A 12530-nucleotide genomic window follows, 5' to 3' on the forward strand; every position below is an offset into this window, starting at 1 on the left:
TAATCATTTTGTGTGACTTCAGCTGCAATCTTTGGGGATCTTATTCCACATTTTAACAAGCAGAGCATTCAAAACAACAGAAAGATAGAGATTTTGCCTTTTTAGATTTTTTTAATTGCATATAAAGAATTGCAGAATGAATGCTGGTATTGTCAAGAGGAAGAGCAGGTACGTGTTTTATGTAAGAATGACAGAAGTATAAATTATGTTGAAATTTTCTTTTTAGCCCAAAATTCTGACACAGAAGTGTACTCTGTCTATGTATTTTCAGTGTTCACATCAAGGACTGAAACTCTCCAATTGCTATCAGATTCACTGGAAAAAGATGACTCTTTAAAGATTATAATGTTCCTTAAGTTATAGCTTTGACAATGATATTAAAAGAGGTGTCTGTGAGGACATTAGTTAATTGCAGAGTAGTGCATTTTTAATTTTTAGTCCCTCTTTGATTGCATTTTACTTGTTTCTTTACATTCTGTAGTTCATTTAATTGTGCAACCTGTGAGGTTAATTTCTGGTTCAATGGTTATATGCTGTCAGGACTCTTGAATTGCTTTCTTGATGCTGTAGGTGGGTTTCCATAAGTCATCATTCTTCCTGAGTTACTTTCAGCAAAGTCTGCCTATTTATATGTTTCAACACAAACTTTTTGGTTACCATCAAAATAATTTTGTACATGAAAGGTATTTTGTGGAAGGAAAAAAGAATTTACTCACATTAAGATGGTTTTGGAAAGATATTAGCAATTTTGCAAAGCTAAGAACTCAAAATTTTAGAAAATTGTTTAATTACAGCTGCTCTAGTACCCTTGGTTTAGAATGAACCCAGTTAAATTCAGCTCAGGATGTGAAAATCACTCACAGCGCAAGCAGCAATTCAATACTTAGACCCATAGTTCTTATTTAGTGTGTGGCTCAGAATAAAAGGAGATAAAATTACATGCCCTCTTTAAAAGCATTAATTACTTGTCTAGCATTGCTTGACAAATTTGTAGATTATTTAGTTCTCTGGGGCAGCTTTGCTTTTTTCCCTCCATTATTTGCTTAATTCACCACAAATCTTCCCATTCTTTTCAATAAATGAAGTAGAGGTCCTATTGACTTATTCTCACCACAGCCTGTCCTGTGCTCAAAAGCAGTATGTGCCAGAAAATGAGATATCTCTGCAATTTATGTGCATTTTATCTGAAATGATGTTCATAGTTAAAATTATTCTGGCATTTCCTAATGCTTAGCTGCTTATCTTTGCAACCTTTATAATATGTTCTCATTATTGTGTTTTGAATGTAAATTAAATCCCATGGATTTATATTGACACGTACATAATCTTATCTCATAGTTATGTCACTGAAATAAGTATATTTTCACACCTTCACTAAGCATACTAAAATAGAATTTTGCAACACAAGTCTGTGAAAACATCTTTGTTGGCAAATGAAATCCTTGTATATGCTGATTCAAGAGTCAAGAATGGGATGAGATGTGTGATCCTTTAAGCACTAGCACTTTAATAATCAGACCTATTCACTTTTATAAAATGGATTTCATGCTTTTGAAATGCATTTCTGTAAAGCTTTTGAAGGTGAGGGAGAGAGAGGTTACTGCTGGTGTCAGTGGCAATAGAAAGGATGTAAGCCCCAATGTCATGATTAACAGCACTTAATCAGAACAGTTTATTCAGGAAAGGATTTCTGTGCCAGTGGAAGAGCTGTGGTTCCCTTGCCACAGCGCTCAATTTGTCTTTTCCTCTTGTGGGTGAGAAATAGTGAGGAATTTATTTTCATTGTTCTCAATCTTGCATTTAAAAGCCTACATTTCTCTCTCTAAATATTCATACCTAATTTTAGTGCTGTCAGTAAGATTAGTCCACATAAGGGTGTTAACATTGCTTAAATTGCACCAGTGCTGACATTTAAAGAAAATCTATAAATTTTATGCTAAGTGCAACGTATTTGCATGTTCATGCTTGTCACTAGAGTTGCAATTACAGCAAAATTGTTGTGCTCAAAGAAGTTAACATTTTAATGCATGCATGTTAATTTATGCCAGATGCAAGATCAAACTGTAATTTTGATAGAAGGGTTTAGAACTGGCTGCTCTCTTATTAGTGGTGTAGCCGTTGCCCTGGACAACCACTCTAACTCTGGTGAGCATGTTTTCATTTGGTTGCTGGCAAGAAATCTCAGGCTCATATATGTAAAAATGATTAAGTAGCTGCTCATGACAAGGATCAATATTGGAATGATGGAATAGAGCCCAACTCCTGGCCCTGCATGGGACAGCCCCAGAATCCTCCATGTGCCTGAGAGTGTTGTCCAAACATTTCTTGAGCTCAGACTGGCTTGCAGCTGTGACCACTTCCCTAGTGCAAGTACCCAAGCACCCTTTGGGTGAAAAATCTTTTCCTGATATCTAAACCTTCCCCACTGCCTCAGAGTCTGTGTGAGTGTGTGTGGGTACACACATACTTCAATTTAATGAGCATTGCTCTCCATTCCTCTCCTATTGACCTCTGTCAGCTTAGAACCCAGGTAATTAAAGTACCTTTCTTAATAGGCATCCTGTTTCTATCACGGCTGGATTGTGATTTTGGCTATATATCTAATTGTGGATTGAAGCCATAGAATGCTAAAAGCATTCCTGAGCTGCATCAGTACTCTGTGCTGCTTTTTGTAGCAGAGAATCATACAGCAGCTTAAAGAGAAATGCTGTCTTCATTTAAGAGATTAGACATGTCAGCATAGAATTAGCAAAGCTTCATCATTCTTTACAGTAATTAAAGCAAGTAAAAAAAGAGAGGTAGAAACAACATATTCAAATCTAAGTGCCTCTCAGGGTTATCTGAGGACTGATGTTATTCACACTCCAGACTTTCCTGCAGGTTTTGTTTACTGCACAGGACTGCGTGCTCACACACTGAAGTTTATGGTACCCTGAAGACTCCAAAGACTTTTTTCTTTTAATTCAATGTGCAGAAGAATAAATTCTGCACTTGATGTTAGAAGTTGCAGAGGTTTTATTGAAAAGCTTTTTGAAATGCATAGCTCATCTTTCTATTTTAATTTTAAAAGTTATCATCTCATGTTCACAGTGCTCAAAAGCCAAGCCTCTCAGGCTGGGGGGCTGTCCCTGGCAGGGTCAGAGCCAGATCTTGGGAGGGCAATCAAACACAGCCCTGGGTGGCTGGACAGGGCCAAGGGAATGGGCTGAGACTGGTCCAGAAAATCACTCTGTGGTTAGGGTCAGGCACCTGTGCTGGTTCTAAGTAGGCTCTGAGCTTCAGCAGCCAAACTTTGAGGAGAAAAGATGCTTTTAGGGCCCTGACACCAGGAAACTCTTTTGTAGCACAGCTGGAAAGGATTTTACTTGTGTCTCTCCCCCATTGGGAAAATTCATTGTTGTATCTTTCTGTTTCATATTTTTTTAAATTCAAGTGACCAGATGAAAAAAAAAAACCCTACTTATTTTATTTTGCATTTATTTACATTGCATTTGCATTTGTTTACATTACAAACCCCTGTTGGATGGGGCCATGAGGAAACTGATCTATTGGGTGGTATCCCTTCCCATGGTGGGAGGGGAGTTGGAATTAGACAATCTTTAAGGTCTCTTCCAACGAACCCAAGCCATTCTGTGATTCTGTGATACATTAATGTATGTATTATAAATTTAATATTTTGTTATCTTCTATTCTAGAAAAAATTAGAAGACTTGAATGCTGACTGGAAGGCAATACAACACTTAATTCAACAACTAAAGGAAAAGCCAGCATCAGCAGCCTTTGGCCAGCTATCTTCAGGTGTCTGTAAGTGCTTCATTATATGTATTTTTTAGAAATAATTACAAGTCACACAGTTAAAATTACAATGGCTGGAGACTGTCTAAATTAATTCAGCATCATTAAAAGTGCTACTGTGGCATTCAAGTTGGTTTTTTATTGTTGCCTTTCTATTTTATGTAATGTATCCCAGAAGACAAATTAGATTATGATTTGATGAAAAGGTTGCAAAATGCTTTTCAAATTATTACTGTTTCAAAGTAATTTTTCTTTATTTCCATGAAGAGGTGAGAGTTTGACTTTTTGCATATACTAATAGAGGAAATACTACAAAGGGAGACAAATTGTTTAAATTGAAAGATAATAATGTTATAGGTCAAGTACCTGTAGATTGGTCACAGAATGAAATTCTGAAATTATTATTACTGATGGGGCAATAAAGTCAGATTGTTTCAAAACAAAGCTTGTCTGTTAACAGAGAAGGTCATATGACAACATGTAGGAAGAATTCTGCAGCTAAACACTAAGTCTATGATTTATGTTTTTTTGTGTCTTGTATTCATGAATACATGACAAGATATCTGATCTCTTTTTCCTTTAAATTATTTTCACAATATTTGTATTGGATTATTCTCATATCTCTTAGTGTCTTCTTGTTCCCTACAAGTATTACAAACTCTTCATTTTTTTCTTAGATAAATGGATTTTATTTCCAGTGTTTTCCTCTAAAATGTAGTGATTAAGTATGGATAAAAAAGAAATGCTTAATGGAAGCACTGTGCTCATTCTGAGTTTCTGAAGTCCCTGAGATTCTTCTCTTGATATTGAACCATTTCAGTTGCTTGAATGAAGAATGTTACCTATACCATTTGGAAAGCTGCTCATCATCTGTGGGAGGAGCAGAAAGAAATCTTTTCCCCCGGTCTCTGTCAGATTGTCTGTAACTCAGGCTGTGACACAGATGCAGTAGTCACTTGGGATTGGATTACATGTGGGTTATTGGTCCCTCTTGGTTTTTACATGTTCTAGGGCATAACATACAATAAAAGCTTAAACTGGAGAATTCTCTACCTTCTAATATTGGTCCTCCAAGACAGCTAAGAAGAAAACCCTTTTTTTTCAGAAAAATACACAATAGCTCTATAGAGAGAGGATGCAGAAATTTCAGTACCAGGAGACAGTCCAGCTCCTGTCCAAATAACACCTATGAGTTCAAGGAAAGAAGTTGTCTTGCTTGTGACATGGTGAATCTTACTATAAAGGAACTATTATTGGGTTTAGTCCCTTAGAACTGCTGTGGTTCCAATGGTAATTATTTCAACTTTCTAAAAAGAGCTAAACACTACTACTAAATTTTTCATGAGTAGTACAACAGCATTCTTGCTTTGCATGGTTTTGTTCCAAGCCCTTCTATAGGAGTTCACATATGAGGAAATGAAGGAGATGTGCAATCATTTTTTGCTGTGCTAAACTTGCCGCGTCAGTTTTCTGTGTGAACAGGTTATGTCAGGTTCCAGAAGGAAAAGAGTGTTGACAAGTTGTGAGTTTGCTGTTACAAAAGAAATTATAATAATGGAACAAGAGTGTGAACAGAGAATAGTAATGCGATATATTTTTATATTACCTCATCTCTAGCTGAAGAATTGCAAAATTACTCACCTAAATGCAAGATGTAGTCTCTGACTGCTAATGTTTCTGAAACTCAGCAGATGGAATTGTACATGCAGAAAATGAAAGCACTGGTGTTCTATAAAGGATTGAGCAGGAAGTAAGATTGATTTCCATTCTGTTGTAACGAGAACTTAAAATTTGAACCTGTGCTTATAACAGTAATTCATAATTTTTCTTTATTTGAGTCAGTTTACTGTGATCAGCTCATTATAGGTGTATTGACATAGAACTGTAGAGTTCAAAAGGGACCCAGAGAGACACCTTTTCCTTTTGCTCAATGCACAGTCGATTAGTGCAGGTTGCTCAGGGTCATGTCCAGTCAGGTTTGTAATATCTCCAAGGACAGAGACTCTACAACCTCTCTGGGCAACTTTTTCCAGTGTTGAGCAACTCTGACAGTAAAAAACGATTCTTCTTCTATTCAAATGGAATTTCTAGTATTTCAGTTTTTGCACGGTGCTTCTCATCCTGTCTCTGGGCTTCATTGAAGACAGTCTGGATCTGTCTTTACTCCTCCAAGCAGATATCTAAACACATGGATATGATCCCCCTGAGCCTGTTCTTCTCCAGGCCAAGAGAACAGTTTTCTACAAAGATAGGAAAAAAAATCTGCTACTAAGGTATTTTTGTAATTCATTTAAAAGAATGGGAGGAGAGGAGGGAAGAAATTGAATGTCATGAGTCTAGTAATTCTGGGGTATAAGTTCTGCAGTTATTTTGACCACTCATATTATAGATATTTTTATGGCCTTATTTACTCTGTGTTGCTGGCTCTTTTTGAACCATAGGGGCTCAAACTGCTTATGGAAGAGCTAGCTTTAACCAAGCCTCCCAGCGGCTAAACAATCTCATTAAAGGTCGTTTGTAAAGAAAGATACACCAAATTGTTTTGGAAGGGTTTTGTGAAGCAAGGTCAGTATCTCCTGCTGACAATTATTCACTTCTGATCCTACAGGGACTTTTAGGGACATCAGGATTGAATAATGTTGACATGTGTATTTGAGACCAGGGAATGAAGATGTAACTGGCTCATCTCTAGTGCCCTGTCAGGTATCATTTGGTCTGGTCTGGTTACAGGATCTCAGACAGAGAATCTTAATAAATTCCATCTGGTGGCTGTTACAGAGGTAAAGCACCCTGGTTATAATTGTTTCTAGATCTGCATATTATAGTTTCTTCAGCAGAAGAAGCATTAAAAAATAGTTCTTCATATTCCAGCAGTCCAGTGTGCCCTCAGGCATAAGGAAGAAGAATTACTTCTCCAGCTCAAAAAATGTATTTAGCTGAAGGGTATGCCTAAAACCCTAGCAAAGATTGACTTCCAAGACAAGATGAATCAGGAAGAAAACCACACTTGCTATCTCTACTTGACAGGATAATGTGAAATGGTGTGAATGTCTCTATCCAAGTACCTTGATGCATTGCTTAGCCAGCAGTTTGAAAACATTTTAAACAGAGAGGAAAGCAGTTCTGGAATGTGCTTTTCCAGGAGGGAGAGTTTTTAATAGCATCATTAGCATTGATATGGCTTCTTCTTCTTCTTTTGTACTGAAGTGCTACCACTGTATTTACTTACTAAGTTAGGTAAAGGGTCACACTGCTTTGTAAACCCCTCTGAATGCATTGTGGGGTGGGAGGCACTCCTGACTTGTCCTGAAGGAAGATATTTTGCATATTTTGTCTTCATTCCAATAAGATGCTGGAGGAAAATTTTGGCCACTTTTATTCAGAGCTACCTTGAAAATACAATTTCTTTAAATTGATGTGTATTTATTTTCAGTTATGCTGTACTTTTAAGTGAAATTTTAACTACAAATGAATGAATCTTTCTGAAAATACTCTGTCAACTAATTTTACATTTTACATATTCATCTAATAAAACTTTGAGGGATACATTATCTTAATACTCTTGCAGTTTAACTTATTCAGTGAAGAGTTTTCTGTGTACAAGCAATTTCTTTTTTCTCTTGGTTGCTTACAGAAGTTTTTGTCCCTTTTCTTGTCTCTTTTTTTTTGTATAAAATGCCTAATCAAGTGAAACAGAACAACGTGTGGCTGTGAAATGAATAAAAAAGTGACAATTATAATCAACTACAATGGTGAAATTTCTTCTGAAATTAAGTAGAATCTGTCCTTTTAAACTTTAAAAGTTATCAATCTTATTTCAGAGCATCATTTGTAGGAGGTCTGAAAAAAGATAAAGATTAAAAAATTATTGGTTGTCTTTAACAGATTTTAGCAGGGTTGCATTTGACAGAAAGGCTTTTTATGCATTGGTGGGCATTGTACACTTAGTGCAAATAATTAGAGGAAAGCTAATTCTGCATCATCAGAGCTAACCACCAGCACTTGCCATCAGCTTTAGGTATCTTTCTTTAAATGCTTATAATCAATACTGTTCTGTGCTTTCAGTATAACTTGCTTTAGGATTAGGAGTCAGACAGTGCAGACACAGAGACAAAGACTGGGCTTCCCTGCACAGGGCAGGAAGCCTTTTCAGGATTTAGAATGGGTGAGGGAGAATGGGAGAGGAGTGAGGGATCATGCTGAGTCCATTAGACTGGAGCTGTAATGTGAAGGCTGTGAGCTGCAGTAACCTCACCAGCAGCAGTGGTGGTGGAGAGAACTCATCACTTATTAGCCCATGGTACAGGAAAAATATTCACAGCAGTCACCTCCAGCCTATAATACCTTGAGTCTTGAAGTTTGAATTAAAACAGTGATATTTGGTGATACAGTGATATTCCCCAGTGAATCTGGGGAAAGTAGTGATAACAGAATTTAATTTGCTTTTCCTTCCTTTATTTGCAGGAGTATAGTATTTCTCCTTCAGTTTGGGAAATATAGTTTGGTTTTTATTTCTCTGTGAAGCAAGCCCCCACCTGGACTAGGCATGCTGCTTTTTCCAGCCTTGTAAGATCATAAACAACAGTTCTTGAAAAATATCAGTTACTCTGTGTGTGCACTGCTGTGGCTTAATGCAGCTGGAATTCATACTCACTGCTTGCAGTATGTAACATAAGAAACAACTACTGGTGCTGCTAAAAACATACCATTCATGAGGTTGTAGGTTTTTGAGGCAACTTACAACTGTAAAAGTATGTATGTGAAAATACATACCTTAATAAAATAACTTAAGGTTTAAAACTGAATTCCTCTTACCTCAGAAGCTGAAAGTGCTTTTGTAGTGCTAGTGCATGTATTGTATGCATCTGGAATTTTCTTTTGTTTTCAAAATGCATAATTGAGTTTTTTATTATTCCATATTGGTTATTGGTTATTATTCCATACTGATTATTTCTAAGATAGGGGGATGTACAGATGGACATAGCAGCAACCTACATTATGAAGTCTGCCCTGTCAAATCTCTGACATGATATTTGGTTTAATATTTTCAGTGGGAATGAAGGATTCTTTGTTTAGGAATCGATAACCATTGAAATATATTCATTTCCATGGACTTCAGAGCTGGATTGTGTACTGTTTCACTGCCTCTTTAAAAACACACAAACCATTTGTATTTAAGAGATAATCAGGAGACAATGATAAAACTGTAAGAAACAAAATGACAACAACTAGCTTTGGGCAAAAAATGCACAAAAGATACATTTTCTTTTTTGTTGTATTTCAGAGCTAATGTGCTCTGAAGCAGTCATTGTTTATATATTATACCCACTGTTTGAGTGAACACATATGCTGTAGTTCAGCACTGTTTCTCAGAATTTCCAGAAGCTAGTCTTAAAACTCCTTGCGCACCTGAGAATATTGCAATATGTGTATTCAAAGGGCAAATTAAAAAAAATGTTAAATCAGACATTTGAGTGTCTATATTGTTTATAGCAGCTGGCATAGTATAATTGAGACCAAGAATACTCAAAATAATTCTTTGGGAAACACTGAACAATCTGTGGGTATGTGCATCTACAGTGTTTTCAATACTAATGGACACCTGTGTTGATATTAAATGTTGATATTAAACTTCTGTTGCACATAGTCTTCACTATTTAAAGGAAGTTTGCTGTCAGCTATCAAAAAGCTTTTATAAAGGATATGGTAGAAAACTTAATTTTCTAGAACTATTTTCCAGAGAGTTGAACAGGTAAAAATCCACAGCATGCAACTGCTGGGACAAGTAGTTCTTGTGAACCATTTTGGTTCACTTTAGTTTTAGGACACCAGGAAAGAAGATCACCCTCATGAGCTATACTAGAGATAAATACTATTTCCAATAATGGTCATGTGTCTAAAACCATTTAGTTTCTGATACTTGTTGCATGTTGATTCTAAAGGAAATATCTGCTTTTAAAATTAGCTATAATTTGGTTTAACCCTATCAAAAGTTTTACAAAAATAACATGCAAAAGGGAAATTGAGTATGTAAAAATGTAGTATGGAAGTATCACAGAGAACACCTTGAGCCCTTAATACATTAGAGACCAGAAACAGTAGACCATTAGTAACAGAGACCATTAGTAACAGTAGACTCCTCCTTTATTCAGCTGGCCTAACAAAGGTTGCTCATGCTTGTATAAGTGGATTAGTAAAGGAGCAGATTACTCTGTTTACCTTTTCTTTTGGATAAAGGAATAAATATTGGTTTATATAAATAGTTTTAGTAGATTTGGGTTTGAGTAATTTTACTGTACAAACTCCCATAATGAAGAGGTTCAGAGATGCCAGCCTGAGATGGCCCTATTATGGGTAAATTGCCGTATATCTGTTTTCCCCTTTATATTCAGGAAATAAATGTCTAATCATTCCATCTGATTTCCATTAGGAAGCTTTTTTACTTCTCACATATGTGACACATACAGCAAATAACGATATGGCACAAAACTGAATCTGTTACCACTTGATTGGAGATTTTTCAAGGTCAGGACCCAGTTTCACAAGCAGTTCTATTTTTCAATATAGCTGACATCAGACACAAGCTGAAGACAAACTTGTCTAATAAAGCTTTCAGATTCAATTTTCTCTCTGCATATAGCTTCAGGAATCTCTGGAGGTCATTCACAGCATGTGCTGTAACACCAACAGGGAGAAGTAATGAAAAGCATCTATATAAAAAGCTGACACTCTGCCTTCCAAGCTGCATGAATAAAAACATAATAAGCAAGTTTAGAAACACAAATCTCTGTTATTCTCAGAATTTCTATTTTGATCTTTATAACATATCTTGATTTGAGGATTTGCTTCTGGTTTTTCTGACAGGTGAAAAATATATGCAAAAAATACTTAAGCCACAAATGCCCAATTTGAAGAAAACCAAAGGTTACACCTTTATATTTAACGTCCTGTTTCAGGGTCCGGTAGTAGATTCCCCTTTGAAAAATCTGCAATAAACAGGTGTGGCAGTGCAGTTTACAAAAGGAATATGAACTTCTTGCTTTTTCAGGGCTCAGCTGATTAAATATAACTCACTCTGGGTTGTAAAGAATTTTTATTGTACCCATACCTATGATGAAACATAAATCAGAAAGTCAAGACAGGAGATGGCTGCTTTGCTGTTATTAAAGACAATATGGAACCAAGATCTACTTTTTCTATTCTGTAACAAGTTGTTGAAGCACAGCTGTCAAGATTTATGATGTAAATAAGATTAATGCTATCATTAGTCTTTCAAACGAGCACATTTACCTATTCAATTTTTAAAATACAATCTGGTATTTTCTTCTGAGGAGCAAGTTTGCAGCTTGTTTTCTTTCATTTAATGTCTTGATCAATAGTTAGTAGCAGCAGGATATGCCAGATTTATTTTGGTTAAATCGCATGAAATGTAAATTATAGCATATTGTAGAATTCTTCAGACTATTATTGATAACCTAGATCAAGTGAGAGCACAGAACTAAGTTGCAGTTATGGTTGGACTTTTTTTATATGACTTCAATAATCTTGGTAACAGATTATTGTTGGTAATTTTCAAAATATCTGGCAACTATCATTTTTTAAAACACAGATACAATCAAAAATTTAGATTCATTTGTTCTGGAAGATATGGAAAAAGGGAATAGAGTTCCTAGCAAAAGGGTATGCATATTAAAATGGTAGTTTATCACCTTTTTTCAGGTTTTCTGCCTAAGTATCTAGCTTTCCATCAATAAATCACTTTTTTATAGTGTTTTAAAGCTACTTTCTCTCTCTCTCTCTCTGTCTCTTTCTCTCTCCCTCTCCCCCCTCTCTCATTGCCTCTGACTTCTTTTTGTTACAATAACCCAAATTACTGTGATATTTGACTATCCAGATAGCATCAACCTGCAAATAGGAGTAATCTCTCTATTCTGTCTCTTTTTGTATAGCAATTAGGCCTATTGACAATTAAATTGTGTAAAAATCTCTTTAATTTGCCACAATAGTAGAAAGGACCTGGTCATTCACCACACAATCCTCCTGACCTGTCTGTTCTTTGTTGACTTGTCTTTTTAAAAGAGCAAAGCAAGCCATCTTTTCCTTGTGAAGGGAGCAGTGCTCAGGGACATTCTGGTCATGCCCTATCTGAGTCTTTGACAGCCCTCCTGACATTTGTGTCCTGAGTGGGGTCTACTCTAGAGAGAAACAGCCAGCCAAGGAGTGTGAGCAGAGTGGAGGCTACAGGGAATGAGCAACAAAGCTCAAAATTGCTTCTAGGGTTTCTGTCCTAGTCAGAGAACATGAGACAATGACAGAAGGACTTGCTCCTTGCACCACAGAAGGCTAAAAGGAGGAAAAAGATGGCAAATGAAAACCTCTTCTGTTCCAGCTGTAAAATTCTTTAGTTTGATACATATGAAGTTTGTCACTGAGATATCAGACTGCTGTCTTTGTATCAGTTTGGAGCACTGGGGACGTGCCGTGATGGAGATAGGCAAGAAGAGATTTGCATTACTGATGTTTTTTTAACAGTAGATTGGTGGGCAGACCACACTTAAATTCCCAAAGACAGTTCTTCATAGGGTGAAAGTAAAATAGAGGTTATTTTGACCTGAAAAGTAAGCATAATATGAGAAAACTTGACAAAGTTTTCACAAAATAGTGCCTGACAAGATATTTTTACAATTATGATGAAAGAACAGAAAGTGCTTGTAGTGATTTCAGTAATTCCTTTG

At 36.2% G+C, this 12530-nt stretch overlaps 1 protein-coding gene across 15 annotated transcripts in view; it reads left to right on the top strand.

Moving 5' to 3' along the window:
* DMD (dystrophin) overlaps positions 1 to 12530 on the top strand; it is a 1146493-nt gene that overhangs the window by 807207 nt on the left and 326756 nt on the right. For all 15 annotated transcript variants that reach the window (XM_074534563.1, XM_074534577.1, XM_074534568.1 and 12 more), the window contains one exon: positions 3696 to 3804. In XM_074534563.1, the coding sequence (XP_074390664.1) occupies positions 3696 to 3804 (109 nt within the window). The remainder of the gene's footprint in view (positions 1 to 3695; positions 3805 to 12530) is intronic.

Source organism: Zonotrichia albicollis, chromosome 2 (genome assembly GCF_047830755.1).
Source record: "Zonotrichia albicollis isolate bZonAlb1 chromosome 2, bZonAlb1.hap1, whole genome shotgun sequence".
Taxonomy (NCBI): domain Eukaryota; kingdom Metazoa; phylum Chordata; class Aves; order Passeriformes; family Passerellidae; genus Zonotrichia; species Zonotrichia albicollis.